The sequence below is a fragment of the Biomphalaria glabrata genome, chromosome 7, assembly GCF_947242115.1.
Source record: "Biomphalaria glabrata chromosome 7, xgBioGlab47.1, whole genome shotgun sequence".
Taxonomy (NCBI): Eukaryota; Metazoa; Mollusca; class Gastropoda; family Planorbidae; genus Biomphalaria; species Biomphalaria glabrata.
Window position 1 is genome coordinate 34,045,801 of NC_074717.1, and position 20,605 is coordinate 34,066,405.

At 35.8% G+C, this 20,605-nt stretch overlaps 1 protein-coding gene across 4 annotated transcripts; it reads right to left on the reverse strand.

Annotated features, from left to right (window-relative positions):
• On the reverse strand, positions 1–20,020 carry LOC106058744 (deoxynucleoside triphosphate triphosphohydrolase SAMHD1-like). 4 transcript variants are annotated; one of them, XM_056035006.1, is made up of 15 exons: positions 19,572–20,020; positions 19,321–19,418; positions 14,982–15,198; positions 12,080–12,240; positions 10,913–11,028; positions 10,046–10,116; positions 9,422–9,577; positions 8,578–8,625; positions 7,449–7,613; positions 6,539–6,630; positions 4,199–4,255; positions 3,877–4,075; positions 2,311–2,397; positions 1,740–1,844; positions 1–936 (listed from the first exon to the last, which is right to left on the reverse strand). In XM_056035006.1, exons 3-15 carry the CDS (start codon positions 15,135–15,137, stop codon positions 541–543), a joined length of 1,809 nt encoding a protein of 602 aa, XP_055890981.1. In that variant the 5' UTR covers positions 15,138–15,198; positions 19,321–19,418; positions 19,572–20,020; the 3' UTR covers positions 1–540. The 4 variants fall into 4 exon arrangements, with proteins under 4 accessions (XP_055890981.1, XP_055890980.1, XP_055890983.1 ...); XM_056035005.1 differs by lacking the exon at positions 19,321–19,418; XM_056035008.1 differs by lacking the exons at positions 19,321–19,418; positions 19,572–20,020 and adding an exon at positions 19,494–19,516.
• Between the last annotated feature and the right edge of the window lie 585 nt (positions 20,021–20,605).

The window sequence follows — 20,605 nt, forward strand, 5'->3', positions numbered from 1 at the left end:
TATAAATGTTTGTTTATTGAAAATAAATAATTTATTTAATGTGTATTCATCCCAGAATCTGCTTAATAAACATAAAGAAATGCGTCTAATAAAATAAATAAGACATAGTAATGATATAATGCCTAAACAACTAGTAACATTTTAGTCTGTAAGTTAAGACGCTGGACCGATCAGTCTCTACTGTTATCTCGTTTGGCTAATCATTATAGGTCTCAAGACTGGACGATCCGTCGCAACCTGTGCGCAATGGAGACCAATAGCGAGTTGCCACGCCGTACAGACATAGGAATGCCAGCTATTGTAAAGAACTTTGTGACATACTAATACAAATAGGTTTATATTAGAGTAAAAAATAAATACTTTAATAATAATGCGCATCTTCATGAATGCTATGTAGTAGAGAAATAAATAGATTGGCATAGTCGTTAGAGGGAGCCTCATTCTCGCTCTTATCTTATAAATTAAAGACGTTATTTCAAAGAGAGGAGATAATTAGGTCTCCCATAAATCAACTTTGATTAAATAAGTGTGTGCGCAACGTCATGTCAGTACCGTTGAACAGTGTTTAGCGGTTTTAAGGATGTCATGGAAATCTTTTGTTTCAACTGTTAGACTCTCTTCTGAATTTGATTTATTTTGCTTGGGAGTTACAAATGTATCACTTTCATCGGATGACTTGTCTTCCAGGTTTGCATCCTTATGTCGGACAGAATCTGATATAGAACTTTCAGCGAATGACTTTTCTAAGTTTGTTTCTTTATTTTCAACAGCAGCGGCTATAGAACTCTCACATGCTGGCTTGACTTCTAAGCTTGCCTCCCATTTTTTAGCAGCGTCAGCTACAGTCTTTTGAACTTCTTTTAAGATGCTCGCATCGCAGTAAAGGATTCTCACTATGACTTCACTGAAAATTGTGGGGCCTAATATCCTACTGGCCTAAAGGATAAACAGAACATAAAATGAAATTAGTAAAAATAAAAAAGAAATCAAACAAAAAGTTAGTGACTAAATACGAAACAGAAATTATTAAATCAAAACAAAAACAATATTTTCCTCTCAAGCAGGGTAGCGAATGGTTCAGTAGTCCATCATGATATTAACTAAAAAAAAAACAATAAAAACACTAAAAATACACTTTAAAAAAGACAATGCCTCCTTCATACAACTTATAGCGCGATTGTTGTTCTCATTATAACTAATGAATGTAAGATTTAAGAAAATCATTTTTACTCCCCCCCCTCCCCCCGTGATTAAGCGAATGTATAGATCCACGACATTTTATAATGTTCTAATGATAGGCCTTTAGATCAAAACTTTTTTGCGCAACGTCTTTTAAGTCTTGCGCCATATATTTCTGGGCTGTCCTCTCTTCCTCCTTTCTTGGGAGTTACAGGTGAGGGCTTATTGGATGCAGGTTTGCGGAGAATGTGGCCTAACCGTCGCCAGCGTCTCTGAAGGATATCTTCTTCAATGGGCTGCTGTTTAACCTTTTGCAACAGTTCCACCATAAAAAACATTCTCACGTTTTAATGAAAGCCTGGATTTCTTTTGTTCACGGTGCTGATTTGGTTCTCCAATGCAATCTCTGCTCCATAGAGTAGTATTGTCTTAGCAATGCCTCTCTGTTCTTCTCGGCTCCTGCATTGAACTGCTATTCCTTAGTGCCTAGATTTACATGCCGTATATATAACAGTTCACAACAAATGCAAAAGTAAATTGTAATAATGACTTTGGCTCACCTCGTCTTTACTCAGAAGTCTGGCACTGTTGAAGTTTGTTTTGGAAAACACATTTAGTCTTTCCAAAGGATTCTGGTTCTTCATTCCGAAATCAAGGTAGGTAATCTGTTCATTTATTATATTAAACCAGAGATTAATTAATAGTGGCACACACACACACAATTCTATTGTTATGCTATATTACTGTTTTTTTAAAGTATAAGTTACATTACAACACTGATTAAAGTAGCCCAAGTAAAATGTCTAATTACTCTACCTTCTTAAACACATTTAGAATGTAGTTTACATAGCAATGTTATAGGTCTTTAACCAAAATATTTTATTATTATTGAAAAGAAAACACTGTTTTTGAATTTAATTATATTAATTACATTTAAAATTGTCGTAAACTTGTATCGGCGTGTCGTTCATGCTTGTAATCGTGTCTATATTCGTACTGTTGTATGTTAGTCGTCACCAGAGACTATTTTGAGTTACAGCTTTGAAAACTGGTGTCATGTTATTGAAATAAAACCTTATCATACAAGATCTGGATTTGATTCATTCCAACTTGCTCTATAAGTGGACTTACATGAACTCTGATTAAATCTGCACTAAATTCACTGTCTGGCGTTACAACCAGCGCGGAAATCCTTTTTTCGATACTCTTTTCATCAAGCTAAAGATGGGACCAAATAAAGAAAGAAACATGATGAATAAAAAGTAAATTCACTAGTTAAAAACAAACGTTTAGACTCTATAAAGATTATTAACATAATTACGAATAAAATGTGTTCAATCTTAAGCGTTTGTAAAGTGAAACACCAGTTTTAGAAGTGATTCTAATCAGAAAATGTTCCAATGATTTATTTATTAGTCATGTTTTATTTATTTGCAGTTTTGTACATGCTTGTGGTTGTGTATAAATATATTATGTTGTTTATAGAGGCCACAAATGCAAATAGTTTCTTTATCATGGAAGAAAAAAGTCTTTACGCATATAGTTGTCAAACAGAAGGGTATCAGAGCAATATTCGCCTTTGTAGCCATCGCACCGAGTTGATGTGCTCCTTCTTGACACCAAAATTCTGTCACTGATATTTATGTAAACAATTCGTATAAACGTTTATCTGTCATCTTTCTCATTATCGACATCTTGCTGATGGATTGAAATATCGTGACTCATATTTGGTATGGCTGAAGTACCCCAGTACTACGCACGTATCACATTTTGAAAAGCATCACATAATATGCAGTAAAGGAGGTCAAACAAGGTTGTAAAACAAAATATAAAAAAAAAAATAAAATAAAAAATTTAACATGTTTCGGATGAAACACAGATGAAGATAATCTAACTCCTAGCCCATACAAATATCGTGTCTCGGTTTCCGAACCATCTTTCTCCACCATAATTTCAGGGGCATCCTGAAAAGGGCCGGCCTTACAAATTACGGGGCACACTTTAATGGATGCTTGTGAGGCCCCTTCTTCTAATATTTTTATTTTACAATAGCAGCTATTACTATTAATTAGATCACTACAACATTTGTTATACAACATGCATAGCAAGCAACTAAAAGGCAATTGGTGCCTGTGGATTAACTAAATTTACGTCACACGTACGATAGGTCTACACTAAATTTGTTAACCCTTTAAGTCCTATATCTTTAAAAAAAACTTTGACAAGAGCTTTGATTGATAGTGATATGCTTAATGTAAATTGTGGGGCCCCTGCCAGTCGCGGGCTGAATTAGAGCAATCGATCAAATTGTCATAAGGCTTGCCGTGATCCTGAACTGAACTCCAGAACTTCAAGAATATATCTAGACGCATGTGTCAGAGAGAAATACTTAATCAGCACCCCCCCCCCCTTCTATTTTTCTTTACCTGGAAAGTAATCTTTGTCCGAACAATGGAAGTATTATGAAAACTTTGAATTTTATATTTCGTTAAAATTACAGGTACGATCAGATTGTACGAGTTTTGTTTGAGTAATGTAAGCTACACACATGTTGAACTTGAAACATCAGTCCAGATGTTTGGACCTAGACACAATTTGTTAACTTCGTAAGGGTAGATTGAAAGTAATTAAAGGTAACGAAATATAAACTTTTGGGTAAGTTTGTTTGTCAATTTCACAAATTCAATGGATCATTACTTTTGAAATCTCGGGCCTCAACGGCTTGGTCTCGTGAACACATTTGTAAAGTTTCCTGACATAGATTCTGTTAATGAGCTCTCTAGCCTTCACCATTTCCGGTTCTTGGCTTTTGGAATGTAATACCATGTTGATGACGTCATCAGTCAGGTAACTGTAAGCCTCCATGTCGTAAATGCACTCAGAAAGTGGAATAAATCTGAAATATATTTATAAAAAATATAAAGTACCCATTCATAAATATGAATATACAATTTTTAAAGTTACTTGAATGTAAAACTTTCACAGTAACAAAGGCTATACTATCAAGATAAATGTTTACCCATTTTTTCCATGAAATTTTAAGTATTTGTCAGCTAAAAGCATGGCATCAATAACCCTGAAAAGATTGACGAGATATTGAATGAAAGGAAATATCGTAATATAAGAATATACGCCTTCTATGTACCAAGTAAGCAATATATTCACTATTAGAATTTCAATTTTAAACGTAATATGTCAATATAGGTCAAGTTTACGAAAGCTGAACAAACATGTGCATTATATTCAAACTAGTGTTGGATTTGCGGCAATGAAGACTTGAGAAGCTTCTCAGAGCCTCAAATTTAAGGGGAACTCTAAAAATAAAAATTACATTGAAAAATATATTTATACTAAACACATACAAAATTGAACTGAATTAACAAGACTATTTCTTTAAAACGTTTGACATGCTTTTAGAGATATTTATAAATACTATTAAGGGCAATTTCATTAAATCGTCTGAAAGATAATAGGGTCTACGCATGCACAGGGGATCCACTTACTTGCGTTCGGCCCTAAATACATCATTAGTATTAATAGTTGTTTAAATATGAATATTAATAAAGCTCCTTGTCCTATGACTTATGATTTTTTTCCCACTATTGTAAGATATTTTTAAAAGTCTCAATCCATTTGTAAATTTGAACTTTGTTTTTTTAAGAAATTCAAGGTCAAATACCTGCAATAATTTTTTTCACGTTGTGTGATTTTTTCCGAAAGCATCTTTAAATATTTTAGAAACTAGCCGGCCTTAGGCCACTGCAACCTATGCGACCGCAGTGGGCCCGCACTTTCATAGGACCCGCGCTAACTCTAGGTATATCAATTATTAAATTAAACCATTTTATAACTTATAACAGACTTCCCGCGGCCTCTTGTCGATTTACAAGGAGCTCCTGGAAATCTCATGAAATTGCAAAATATACGAAAAAGTCGTGGAAATCTCCGGAAATTATTAAAAATCTTTTGAAAACTCATACAAATCTCATGAAATATATACACAAATATTTTCACTTTGGGTTGTCATTCAAAATGTAAAATGCCAATCCTACGCTCGATTAGTAAAAACGGCATTATGCAATACTCGTCATTATGTAATCTGGTGAAAGAAGCTTCAAACTAATGAAAAATTACTTGAGGTCAACAATTCTCGTAGATAGATTGAAATATTTGGTAATTCTTGCTATTGAGCGTGATCTATGTAGGAAACAGAATTTTTATGATATACTGTATGACTTTGCTACACGCTAGGCTCGTAAAGTAATTCTGTGCGTAATGAAGAATGAATAAAATGGATAGACGAATATATTTTCTGATACAAACTCTTTCACTTATTATCCGTATCCCGACCCAAACTTGGCCCGCGAAATCCGTTTCGCATTGGGCTCCACAATGGTTAAGTCCGGCCTTGATATTTAGTGACGGGTGAATACAGAATAGATTACTTGTTCTCTTTCAAGGACTTGTTGGTCACAATGGTTAAGTCCGGCCCTGCTTTTTAGTGACGGGTTAATACTACTTGTTCTCACTCTCCCTCTTTTTTTTTCCGCCTCTTAATTACGTAGGATAACTCTAGTCCGTCCGACTTTCAAAAAATCAAAGAGTGATTTTTCCTTTACTTGGTGTCCAAACTCTTGAGCCATGAAGAGAATTATATATATAGATGTTGTATACAGTTTATAAATATTTTAGAAATGTTCTATGTAGTTTATAAATATTTTACAAATGTTCTATGTAGTTTATAAATATTTTAGAAATGTTCTATGAAATTTATAGCTTTCGCAGACTATAACTAAACTCAAACTAAACGTATTAGATTTCATTTTCTTATCTTATAAAATACTGACGTTATTTCAAAAAAGAAGATGATTACGTCCTACGCGTCATGCATCTAGTCATGCATATTAACCAATGACTTAAATCCTGCTATATGACGTTTAATGACGTTTACATATCATATACTGGTAACCAACTCCGGCAGAGCTGCGTAACAGAACAACTCCATGTCCTGAATGAAAAGGCTTGGTTGGTAAGACGAATACTGTCGGGCCATTCCCATCATTATTACCACGTCGTATGCTGATACATGTGTAGATAGCCCATCGGGGAATATGTTCTTGCTACTTTATTCTTAATCTCTTAAGTACGTTACCATAAGCGTACCACATGAGGAGTGAGCCGTGATTTCCCCATGTTAAGATGCTGCAGCTAATCAGTTAAAAAGGCAATCTACTTCTGAATGTACAACCGACCGTAACACCGACAATGAGTAAAAAGTAAACAATGATCACATGTTCTCATCAAATATTTGGCTAAAAAATGGACAGAATGTAGGCGTGGTTTTGTGATTTTATCTTACATGGCTTCAATGATACATTTGACTCTGTGTTGATAGGCGTATTTGTGTAGAGTCCATCTGGTGTAGAACATGTTATACAAGTTACTAATTTCCTGGAATAAGCCAAGCATATAGATATTAAAGCATTGATATTATAGATAGCCAAACACAAAATTAGAAAAATATAATATGTCTCAAAATCAAAAATGAAATGCAAATATATATGACATTTTCCAAAGAAATGATGAGAGATGAGTGTTGACCACCTAGATATCTCGAATCTCCAGATTTGAGACCAAAGTTCTTGGTAGCTAATCTGCCACATATATTTCTCAAAAATTTAAAATTAAGAAGCAACATTAACGTCTGAGACTTTAGCCAGATTATAAAAACTTCTTAATGTGAATGCATACATATAGAGACTTAGCAGGCACTTTGGGCGGCAGGGTTTATCGCTTTTAAATAATGTACGTTATTCCAGCTTGCATACGAACATTATCCAATTAGAAATACAAAACTTACATACAATGTGAATGACGTTAACGAGCCTACAATCAGTAGCGACAGAATTCTATTTTAGATCATGGTTTTGTTCCCATCATTGCATCCCTACGCTCTGGCCCCTCCCCTCGGTACGCCACTGCATTATTATTATAGCTTTTATATAGCGCTACTTTCATGCTTATAGCATGCTCAGAGCGCTTTTGGTCCAATTTCATTTGTGGACCAGTGGGGGGGGGGGGGGGGGGGAGGGTGTATCTAGGAGTTGGTTTTCCGTGCTGCCTTTAGGCACTCAGTAAACACAACTCTGCCCGAGTCGGGTGTCGAACCTCGAGCCCCCTTCAAGCCAAGCGAAGTTCAAGCGCACTCTCGACCACGCTTCCCATTCAGGATATTAGCTAAACTGTCAGTTATACAACAAGTTACTTACTTTATCACGTATACAAATTTGCCGTTGATTGTTGACACTGCACACTCTCGCAAACTTCATAAATCTGCTGTGATCAAAGTTATTCTTAATGCCCAGGTGATGGCAGTCTCTGGCGAAATAGTCGAACTTGTCGACGTCGATATTATTTCTCTTGTTGGACACTATCTACGGAAAACAAAAATACAGTGTATAGGGCGTTCTCCATAAATATCGCCGGTCTTTATCAAAGCGTTCACATTACCTCCCATCGGCCATCCACACGACACTTATAAGCACATCGCTTAGTTATTAAAAAGGTTGATCTCTATATCTTACGCATCAGTTGTGGAAACTTAATATGTTAAACACATTAGGATGTGAGTTTTACATTTGTATAAAAGGTGAGGCTGAGTGGAATTATTCGCTTGTCTACCTATCAAAGGGGATTAAGGTGGTTTTGTGGACGGTCGTTGACTTGTAGCACCAAACTGCTGGTAGACAACTAAACCACTGCAGGCGCAATGTATCATGTATGTTAACTAATAAAACTTGAAATAACTTGAATAACTGCGTTGTGAGCAATGCTTAACTTAATAGAACTGTATTTATAATATAAAGAAAATCAAGTTGATATGAGATAAAATAAATGCACTAGACTTTAGTAGTAATATTTTCATCCAAATCTAACTCTACAATAACACAACCTTTCAGTCACTCTGACGTTCTGGAGTCGTCTGTCCTAACTAAGAAGAATGCAACCTATGTTACATCATTCACAACCAATTGCTAACCTCTTCCCACCGTCACCATAGAAACACACAGACACACTCGAGCTGAGTTGTGTTTGTTGAGTGCATTGAGGCAGCACGGAGACTTACCATATATCCCCCCCCCCACTAGTCCACAAAAGAGATGGGACCATAACGCACTGAGCATGCTATAAGCATGAAAGTTGCGCTAAAGTAAAAGTCATTCTAAAAAAACAACAACACATTTGCTCTACCCCCATTTTCCCCTCTCATGTTTTAATCCTTGTCGCTATGTATTCAAATCATTCACTTGAGCATTGCCAAATGTCATTGAAAGATGATGCGCCAACCCAGGCTACAGACGTGTTTGGAGGTGTAAAAGTAACAATGTTCTTGCTTACCTCATAAAGAAATGATTTCTCTTCTCCTCTACCCTTACACATCCATTGCTGTTGATGCAACAACACAAATAAATCATAAACATAAATATTCCATTCCCCCCCCCCCTCATTAACATAGTTACTATTCAAAATATCTTAACCAATAGAAAACGATTACAAACGAATGTTCATTAATCTCAAGTCTTATTTTGGATTGATAAGTAGCACACATTTCTTGCTTCTGTGCAGCGTCCATGCTAGTTACGAACCATTTACATGCAGTTATTTTTAGTTTTACCTTGACCAGCGGTTCCCAAACTTTTTTCTTAATGAAACACTTCGCACATTCTGATTATTTAGCAGAACACACTGCTTATTTTTTAGAGAGATTAATTAATTCACGTGGCTTACTAGTAGTTGCGCAGTAGTTCGTGGAACACATATTCAGATTAAATCACGTGGTTCCGCGGAACAGTTTAAGAAACACTGACCTAGATGATCACTGGATCAATGGTAATATACGATGGAATAACAAAAACTAATTCAGTCTTCTGTCAAAGAGTTTTAAAAATTATTCCAACATTACAACAATTTAATGAATTAAGCTCTAGCTAGAACTAATTATCATAATATCTACCATTTTAGCGCTATTAAAATCATTTTGACTTAGGGGTCTACCCAAATTTGCATAGTGACAGAAACAAAATCTGCTAATCAGCGGATTATTGAAAAGATTGCCTACTTACCCTGTACTAGAGAAGCTACTTACCCCTGTACTAGAGAAGCTACTTACCCCGGTACTAGAGAAGCTACTTACCCCTGTACTAGAGAAGCTACTTACCCCTGTACTAGAGAAGCTACTTACCCCTGTACTAGAGAAGCCCGAGCCTCGAATCATTTCTTTGATAAACAGAATGTCATCGTCGTTAAGATCATATAACTTTCTGAATATCCCGTCCGCGTCCATCAGTTTATGTTTGGCTACTATATGTTCAAACATGGCCACAGAGGCGTCTTCATGCTAGAAAGTTGAGTAAACGTAGACATATGTTTTTTAACACAAATAAACAAATTAAAACATAGATCTAGGTGTTTCAACAAAAAAATTAACCAAACAAATTGCTCAAATGTATGCAGATTAAAATAATGAGAATAGAATATGAGATGAAATATTATTTACACTATTGTGATTGTAAAAAAAAAAGTAAACTTTCCCTTGCTATCTATGGGGCACATGATGTTAAGGTCATCTGTTTCTGTGGCCTACGGTTAACAGTTTATATGATTAAAATCATTATAAAGAGATCTATATAACGAAAAGTTCTGTAATTAAGAGAATGCTTCATTTCTTATAAAGAGAAAGATCTATATAACAAAAAATTCTGTAATTAAGAGAATACTTCATTTCTTAAAAACAGAAAGATCTATGTAACGAAAAGTTCTGTAATTAAGAGAATGCTTCATTTCTTCCTAATGGAAAATTCAATACCTTCCAATTTTTTTCCTTAGAGTAATTTGGAATAAACTTTTGATCAAACAGATGAGACAAAGGTCCATGGCCTGTAAATACATTTGTAACAAATAAATTGATAACTTTACACACAACGAATACGTGTCATATAAGTTGATAAGCAAGTTTTTAACATTATCAAATCAAAATAAGTGAATGATTGGAAACTTTTTGTTTCTTGAACTAGTAGAGAACTAGAACCCTATTGGTTTTAAGTCATGCATGTATGTTACGTTCATATCACAGAATCGTTTCTAGTTTTTAATCTAAACTAATGAAAAGGGTTAAACAAAACGTGTATAGATCTACGTGTAATTGTACCCAATTAAAGACCGCATCATAAACCAAGAGATTAGAGACAGGGTTACTGCAGTGATTGGACCCCACGATGACCTGCTAACTACAGTTAAAAAAACGCAAAATCTATGGCTATATTACATGATCTTCGGGGCTCGCAAAGACCTTCCTTCAGGGAACAGTACCAGGAAAAAAAAAAGAAGAGGCAGACAGAGAAAGCGATGGGAGGACACCATAATAGAATGGACGGGCCTGCCATTGAAAGAGGTTCTAATTAAGGCAAAAGACAGAGAAGAGTGAAGAAAGACGGTCGACGAATCTTGCATAGCGCCCCAACGGTCGAACAGACTAAGGGATAGATAAAGGTAAGGTAAGGTAAATGTACCGTATGTTTCCACCAATCGTTTGAAAGAAACGGTAAATCATAATTAAAACGATATACTTCGTCATTACATTTAACGGCCATGTACATAAAAGAATCAAACAAATTAAAGTGTATTATAGTTTTGGGTAGTTCCAACAAACTAAACCAAATGTAGCGTTTATTACCCAGGTCGTGACATAGTCCAGCCAACTCCACGCATAAAATGTCTTTCTCCTGTATGTCAAGATCTTTTTGATTCTCCTTTAGTGCTCGAGCGAACTGACCACTCAAATAACACGTCCTGTAAACAAAAAATAACACACGGGAAAGTATGAAAAGCTTTGAACACATGGGATTATTTTTTTTAAGCTTGTCATAATTGTTGATATAATAGGCAAATGATTTGACCCATTTACTCTGCTATTCAAGCCAGCCTCTCAGTAAGATGCAGTTTAACATAAAAAACAAATATGAATTTACTGCTATGAAGATGCAGTGATTTTATTTTGTCTTGCACAACTGTCTCAGTCTCTCGGAATTAACTCTTTCTCTCCTAATTGACGATGCCAACGTTGATTTGACTCCCATTAAACTAAATTGGTTTTTGGATTCATAAAATTTACTTTGTGTTGTGTAAAAAGAGCATGCATTCTCCTATAATTCAATATCAAATATAACATTTACTGATAACAAACAAAAAAGTTATTGAATTTTAATCATAACAGGATAGCGAAACACAAATGAGCAAAACAAATAATACTATCGGAATAAGAAAAATAATTACGGAGAGAAAGAGTTAAGCTAGCAAGACAGTGGTCATTATAAAGATTGTCATATGAAGACACCGTCAAAGATGTCTTCACAATGGACTTCTTCATTCTAAATAATAAGGCATCTCTTTGGGTCCGAAGACTAATGAGGAGTGCGTAGTTCACATGGCTACGCAGCCACGGCAACGACCTACATGTTTTGTCACATCCAGAGCAGACATAACCATTGTCCGCCGGTGGTCCATTTCGATTTTCTTTTCGCAATCTACGTCTGTCCTCGGCACTGGGTTTTCTTTTCGACTATGTTAACCAAACATGTGGTGGAATCTCAGAAAGATGCCTGACTTGACTACTTGATAAGGACATTGATAACAGGAAAGTCAATGCAACGAGCCTCATCTTACAAGAAAAGATACTGCGATATGTATTTGTTAACGTTCACTTATAAAGCCCTATTATCGTCTATAGAACTTGAACGGATCTGGATAATTATTTAGGTACACACTCAGAAATAATACGTTTGACGTGAAAATAAACCGAAACTTTACAAAGGAAGCAAGAGCAACTAGCACAACGACTAACCCCAGACAATGTTCAAATCTGTTATGCGACGCCCCTGGGAAGACAAAGTAGACTAAGCCCAATTGCTTGATGAATCTCAATCGCTGAAACTCTGGAGTGTCGATGATAGCAATACACGCTGGATTCATCTCTATATGGCCATGGATTGGGTCGTTGAAAATCTGTTTAGATAAATCAATTTAAACACATCAAGTAATAATTTAAAAAAAAAACAACATTATTGAATAAGAAAAAAACTCCTCTTTTGCAGTGGATCAACCATAACGTCAGTTGACATATTTTCGTAGATTTCGTCTCAATGATATTTAAACGAAAACTGCCGTTGATATAGACACAAAGTCATTAAAAGTAGATTATTACTAGAAATAAAACATATTTTACATATTGGTACTGATATGATATTGCATATGCTTAATCAAGCAGCAGTGAAACGTTTCATTTGATTAGATGACAATAGTGTCTCTGTCATTGAAATTCAAACCCAAATCTAAATGTAATGGTAATCATTATGGACTAAACAAAAAGGCCTATAAAAGTTCACTATCAAATTCGAAACATTCGGCAACATCTTTTAATTAACCAAAGCGATGACCATTTCAACCGACATTATAGCTATTGGAAGTAAATGAATAGTACAGAAGATATAGAAAAATATCTGCATTTTATGTGGCTACAAAGACACAGCAGTGACCTACATACATTTTGAAAACATGAAGCAGACAAAGCCGTTAGATCTGTGTGTAACGTAGTGGACCTAAGCTATTTGAGATAAAGGGACATCTTAGGACCCTTTTATAAGTCCAGATATTAAAAGTGAGCTAAATATTTCTCGGAAGCCTTAAGTTATAGCTTGCGTTGTCTATAGGTTAGCCTAAATCAGGCCCTGTGTGTGTCCATTTACAAGTTCTCTGATCATCGTCTGTGTCTTTCTTTGACATAAGCCTTTGTGTCTTTATTTAATATATTACATGCAACATGTTATCTGTTTCAATTGAATTGTTAAGACCTAAATAACATTTAAAACTGGTTCGCTAGAAGAAATCGTTTAAAAAGGTTTACCTCACAGTAAGCCATTGAGAATGTTTGACCACTTGACATCTTAAGAAGAGTTTCCTGAAGAGTCTGCTTCAACTTTCGCCGCTACTTTATTTATTGTTTATTTCATTCGTCAAACTCCATGTTTTGGTCGTTAGGCATGAGTGCTTTGTGTGTGTGTGTTAAGTTTTTTGCTTTTTATTTTACGACAAGCTTACACATCGTTGTTTGCAACGCTCGTGTGTCACGATGGACAAGTCTGTCAGCACGTGTTTTTTTTATGCTAATAGTATGTTTTCGATGATCAGAATTAAAAAAAAAACAACTTCTGACATATTATCTTTTGTATTACAGACGTTACTTCAAAATAGAAGATAATTACTTCCTACGCATTTTATGTGTCAATTAGTCATACATGTTAATCAATGACTTAAACTCTGCTAAGTCCTGGCTGATTCAGGCAACCCATCCCATTCTGTAATGACGCAAGGGAAGAAGGAGCACTTTTTTTTCTAGCGTATGGAATAAGAAATGTGCCTCTATCTTTGTGTGTGAACATTTCATTAGGTTTTGGTTTTCTATTTGTAAGTTAAGGTTTTGTGTTTTATGTATTATAGCGTCTTTGCTTTTTATTCTTCTGTCCTTTAGTGTCTCTAAGTTGAGTCATTTCAATAATGGTGTTAGTCTAATCAAATTGGAATATTCTTTTATGGATTTCTTCGACGAACTTTTTGAAGGATTCTCAAAATTGTATGTACTTTTAAGACTTAAGACACACAAAGCATACCAATTCTTGAAAATTTAATGGATTTCGTATAACTATAAATCAAGAACACTCCATCGTATGGATTTTTTTCTACATTTGATGGATTTATTTCTGTTTAAGGTAAGACACACTCTACATTTCTCATTATATACTTAGTAGTAGATCTATAGGCCCCCAATATTTATTAATTTTTCTATATACTTATATGGTTAATACCCGCCACTCACACTTTCCTTTTTCTTTTATTTTCATTATTTAGATGTAGCAATGTTGGAGTATTTTTTTTTGTTAGATATCCGCTATGGACGAAACCTCTTGTATATAATATAAATACATTGTGAGTTATCCTTGACCTTATTATATATATCTTGTCTTTTTGGCTCTCAGTATAAATAAATAAATTATAGCTTTTATATAGCGCTACTTTCATGCTTATAGCATGCTCAGAGCGCTATGGTACAATCTCATTTGTGGACATCGAACCCCTTCATGGGTAGCCAAGCCAAGCTAAACGTACTTAGATTCTCGACCACGCTTCCCATTATAGAATGTCGATCTATGTCTTGTAAGTACATCTATGTATAGAACCACTATTTAAAGTAATCTTTTACGATCATCATTCACTTCTCTATTATGTGTGTGTGTGTGTGTGTGTGTGTGTGTCCAGTGGCGTAGTAAGGGATTTCGGGGCCCGATAGGCTTGGCCTCTTTAGGGGCCCCTGCATTTTGACATTCGACAGCATGTGATGAGATAATGTACTTGATAAATATATGTCTAATGTGTGGAATACAAGCAACATGGTCACTAATTTGCATAACAACATGAATAGCAAGAAAACATGGCATTGGTTTAATAGTTAATGCACAAAATATTTGACACTCATTTAACGGCCCCCTAAAGTGTGTGTGTGTGTGGGGGGATGGATCTTGAAATTAGGACCCCCCTCACCACACCTTAGCTACGTCACTGTGTGTGTAGTTTTGATTCACAGTTTTTGCAACATCTTGTAGGTTACGGTGTATAGATTGATTACTAGTAACAGATTGTATGCTTTTGTTGCCCTAACCTAATGGATTAAATGTAATAAATTAATAGTCCACCTTAAGATAAAGTCCACCAGGTTTGACTTCCTTTGATATGGTGACAGCTGCATCGTCATGCGTTTCAGTTTTCATTTCGGTTGAGTTTTCTGGCGCGATTGAACTATCTTGAGGTACTGCACATCGAGCTGGAAGTGGATCAGATTTCGTGGCCATGTTGGTGTCCGCTTGGTCTGATACTTAATGGAGTTTACGTCACATGTCCTGGTTGAAGAGTCTGCCAAAAAGAGATCTCAATAAATATGATTGACCAATGCATAAAGTACTTAAGATAAAAAGTTGTATCCTAAAGTCATCCAGTGAACATACTATTGAACTTAATGACCTTTGATAGTGTTCTTCAATACTTTATCTTGTTGCAGATGTTTCTTGAAAGAAAGAAGTTTAGTTTTTCTTACGAGTATCCATGCAGTAACGTATTAGCTCCATCTAATGTACACTAGTTTATTAGATTTATGATTGGTCTTTTATTAGTATATGATCACAATTCTAGACTTTCCCAAATTATTATTTTTAATCGATTTCTTGATTTTACTTTTTTTTTTGCGCAATCACTTACAAATTATCAAATGTATCTCCAAACTTAAGCCTACATACTGTATACGCTCATTCATGTGACCTCCAATTATTTATTACTGAAATTATCTTTCAGTTATAGGGATCATGCTTCCCCCGACGCCAATAAAATGAATAGGATCTAAAATTTAAATCAATAGCATACACAGGTTAAAATTATATAAATAATACTAACTGATGAGCAAACTGTGAACTATAATATATCTGTAATCATGGCATATCAGAATGTGTAACAGATTCTAGCAGCAGAATTAGGGCGACGTTTCTCTGTTCATTTAACCTCACCCACTTCAACTTGACAAGACTGCACTTTCTAACCGGATCTATCAAGTCTTTCATTGACTTGAGTCATGACGTACTCGTAGGGCAAGTTATAAGAAAAACAGAATAGCCCAAAACACTGCCCTACAACAACTAAGGGCAGTGCTAGGATCTCAGTCTCAATTGATTTCATTGAAACCTTTTGCCACATCACTTCACGTCTGCCCGGAGACATTGACATTTTAGAGACGGAAATAGTTCAACGAGCAAAAGCTTATGACAACAGCGTTAAGAGGCTAGTCACTACCACTCCTGTAGGTTCTTAGACCTACACACTTGCACTTGGAGACATTATCTGCGTGCTCTGGTATCCCACAGTCCTGGAAGATAGACGTGGTCAATCACGCGTTTCTGAAACGGCACATCACTGTCTTGCATTTATTCTCATTGTCTACACGCTACGAGCTCTCCCACATTTCAGCCGATAATAGTTATAGTAGATTGTTTTATTATTTTTAATCAAAACGAAAGTATTCAGTATTGTAATGCTAATTGAACATAACGTTACACAAAGTGAAATGAATAAGGCAGAATAGGTCAATATAGTAAGTAAAGTTCCCCATTCAGACCTTGTGGTCTATAGGGCAGACGATGTAAAGTTCATCTGTTTTTGTGGCCTACGGTTAACAAGGGTGTCATGTGGCCAGCAAAACGACCAACCGCCTTTACTTTTTCCCTAACTAATGTCAGGTACCCATTAGAGCTGGGTGGACTCAGAGGCGCCCGAAGATCCCGAAATTAATAATCCCAGTCTTCACCTGGATTCGAACCCCGGTCCCCGGTTCGGAAGCTAAGCACTTTACCGCTCAGCCACCCCGCCTCCTAGGTCAATATACTTGACCACTAAATCATGTGCTTAATGCCTTGTGACAGAATAAGTTATATTGCTTTCAGCTTTTGGTGTTCTTTAATGATAGTTCTGAGGCTATATCTATTTACGTGGGAGAGGTATTGACGTTCCTGACCACTGACTAGATGCGATGGCTCTTTGAAATGTGATTAGGAAAAGCTTTCTCTCTGTTAGGTTTTAACTTTAAGACCATAGCCTGACTCGTCCTAACGAAACAGCACAAAAACAATGACCTACAACAAAATCCAAACTTACATGTCATGATTAGTACGGCTCCACTATTAACTATTGAGTGTGGTATGCGACTTCAACTCAAGGTAGGATCCAAGAATTTGCATTGCGGAGAGGAAGGGAAGCATTTTTGTCCTAGAATTGATATATTCTCATCAATACAAACTTTCCCAAGAAAAGAAGATTATTTAAGTCCACGCTTTATCTATAAGTTAATTAAGTCAATCGTGTTGATTAGAGATATTCAATGACGAAGTTAATAAAGCTATCTTGAAACAGCAGTGACAGAAAGAAGGGTTGCTATCAAAAATCATTTTCATGTATGAATTCTATCTTATCACCGTATCATGTAACATTTTGTTTCACGTGTATAATGCAAGAGGTGAGGTGGCAGAGTGGTAAAGCGCTTGACGTCTGAGCCGAGGGATCCCGGGTTCGAATCCTGGTGATCATTGGGATTTTTATTTTGGGATCTTTAGGGCGCATCTGAGTCCACCAGTTCTAATGGGTACCTGACAATAGTTGAGGAATAGTAAAGGCGGTTGATTAACCGTGGGCCACAGAAACAGATTACCTTTCAGAGGTTCTCAACCATTTAGGCTTGGCGACCCCTTTTTACAATCCCCCACTCTGCCGCAACCCTTCCCCCCAACACACATACAGCAACAGAAGAATGGACAAAAACAATCCATATTTTCGATGGCCTTAGGCGACCCCTGGCAAATAGTCAATCGACCCCAAAGGGGTCGCGACCCACAGGTTGAGAACCCCTGCTTTACATTGTCACAAAGCGCCTACTAATTGGCGTTGCCCTGGGTGGTTGTGATCATTGGCGAGCAACTCAAAGCCCTAGTTCTATTGACGCAGGACATCTTAACGACTAGCAATAACATACTCTCCAAATAGACACAACTCAGATGTATTGCAAAGAAACACTTGATTCAACTATATAACATACTCTACAAATAGACACAACTCAGATGTATTGCAAAGAAACACTTGATTCAACTACATAACATATCTCCAAATAGACACAACTCAGATGTATTGCAAAGAAACACTTGATTCAACTATATAACATATCCACAAATAGACACAACTCAGATGTATTGCAAAGAAACACTTGATTCAACTATATAACATATCCACAAATAGACACAACTCAGATGTATTGCAAAGAAACACTTGATTCAACTATATAACATACTCTACAAATAGACACAACTCAGCTGTATTGCAAAGAAACACTTGATTCAACTATATAACATACTCTACAAATAGACACAACTCAGATGTATTGCAAAGAAACACTTGATTCAACTATATAACATACTCTACAAATAGACACAACTCAGATGTATTGCAAAGAAACACTTGATTCAACTATATAACATATCTACAAATAGACACAACTCAGATGTATTGCAAAGAAACACTTGATTCAACTATATAACATACTCTACAAATAGACACAACTCAGATGTATTGCAAAGAAACACTTGATTCAACTATATAACATACTCTACAAATAGACACAACTCAGATGTATTGCAAAGAAACACTTGATTCAACTATATAACATATCTACAAATGACGTCTTGTAAATCATCAGATACATTTAAAAAAAACAACTACATCGCCCAATACAGACTATCTAGGAGTGGAGAAATTTCCCTACTGTCACAACTCTCGACTAACTATCTCTAACTTTAGTCTCCAACTCTGACCAAGATTCGAGATGGTAAAAAAAAATATTTAAATCTAGCCCTGCCATGAATATAATTTTAAACAAATACGGATTGATACATCATCTGCCGCATACATCGCAAGGTCTGAAAGAGGAATTTGTTATTATTTTTTTAATATAAAGCAAGGGTTAGGGATGAGAGGATTTTTGTTTTCATTTTTTAGTGGCCCTCGTATTAGGTTTGTGCAAAATGTCCGCCTGTCCGTCTCTGAGTTTATGTGATAACACAAACTCTATTTGTAATCTTGCATATTTTTAAAAATAGATTTTTGCGCTTGTTTAAGACTTATTTCACACGCTGCTTTAAACATTTGTAGTGTTGGGATTGGGGAGAGGAAGACCAAATCAATATAAGAACAGGTTAGTACCAGTGCGTATCATTACTCTCGTCCGTACATTGAAAACAAGTGCGAATGCTCTTACGCACCACCCATCGCTCCGCCAAAGCTCAGAATGTGGTCAATAAAGCTTTTACCTAAAGGTTTCACCTAGATACAGAAACTACCTCAACCATGGAATGAGAGAAGCGTTGCCTAGTTTATGCTGTCTTACTTAGCGGCAGAAACATTCGCGAAAAGAGAGTCAAACCTAAACATTACCTCAGTACCACTCACCTGCTCGCTTCGTACTCTCTTAGCTCGCCACTGCTCACAGCTCAGGTGGGCGTGGCTAGATTTTTAAAATTTATTTCCAACACAACTTCCCGGTATTACTACAATTATAAATATGAAAAATCACATAAATCTAGAAATAAACTAACACCATCAGGAATAAATATATTAATTACCGGAATACGTTTAATAAGAAACGGCTAGTGTAGTGCCAAAAACATTTGTAACTTTCTATATTTAGATCATGCACTTACCTGGTGGGGCGAATCAAGAAACACGAAATCAATAGTAGACCTAAGGTCGAAGTTCATCTATCGATCGATTTAGTAATCCAAACCTACAACCAGTTCAGACTTGTCCCAATCCAATCAAAGTTGTTCTTTGTTGTAGTTGTAACGAAAAACATTACGCCTATAGTATGTAACAATGTTAGATTCTGACTAGTAGGCCTACTGTTAACTGTACAATCGTAGATCTTGAATAGATCTAGACGGTTACCTTGAACTTTTAAACTTACTTTTTGATAGTGACAAACAAAAGTAATGCCCTAGGTTATACATATATTTCAGAAATATAGGTCTACATTTGAGTAAAAACTTATATCTTGCTCTGTGACGTAGGTCTTTGTTTACATAGTCAAGAGATAGACATAAATAGATTGTGGACAAGCCCCTTCTTACATTATTGAATGCACTAAACCGTCTAGTCTAGGCTCACTAGCAAATCTAAGAAATCGGGAAAATCCAAAGAACTACATAGAAGCATACATGTATAAACTTGAAATATATATAATAATTAGGCTTGTCTTCGAGTCCGAAGATTAATGAGGAATGCAATATTTCTTATGGCTGTGACCTACATATTTTGCCACAAACAGGGCAAGCAAAATATATATAGGTAGCCTATAGACTTTCTTTTGTTAACTTTTCGTTTATGCATTCCTATTGGAAGACTTGCTAACTGTGTAAAACTGCCCACTCCGCCACGGGTCATTTCTATATTCTTATAGCTGCGCTTTCATAATAATTGTATTGTTTCTTTAGGCCACGTTAAGTGTTAGGCCACATAGGTGCTGATATCCTATTGACTGTCGTTCCCCTTTTATGAGCTCAATAGTCTTTGCTCAGAAACAAGAAAAACTTCTTAAAAACTAAAATAATATTTCTTATTGTTCAAATCTTATCTAATACAGACGTTACTTCAAAAAAGAAAATGATTACGTCCTACTTGTCATGCATCTAGTCCTGCATGTTAACAAATGACTTAAATTCTTTCAGGCACTTTTCAT

Excerpts from the sequence above, each read along its gene's own strand:
- LOC106058744 (XM_056035005.1), bottom strand. The coding sequence starts at position 15,137 with ATGGCCACGAAATCTGATCCACTTCCAGCTCGATGTGCAGTACCTCAA. Across the intron at positions 8,626-9,421 it reads CGGGCTTCTCTAGTACAGGG|CAATGGATGTGTAAGGGTAG; the intron begins GTAAGTAGCTTC and ends TTGCATCAACAG. Across the intron at positions 6,631-7,448 it reads AAATTTGTATACGTGATAAA|GAAATTAGTAACTTGTATAA; the intron begins GTAAGTAACTTG and ends GGCTTATTCCAG.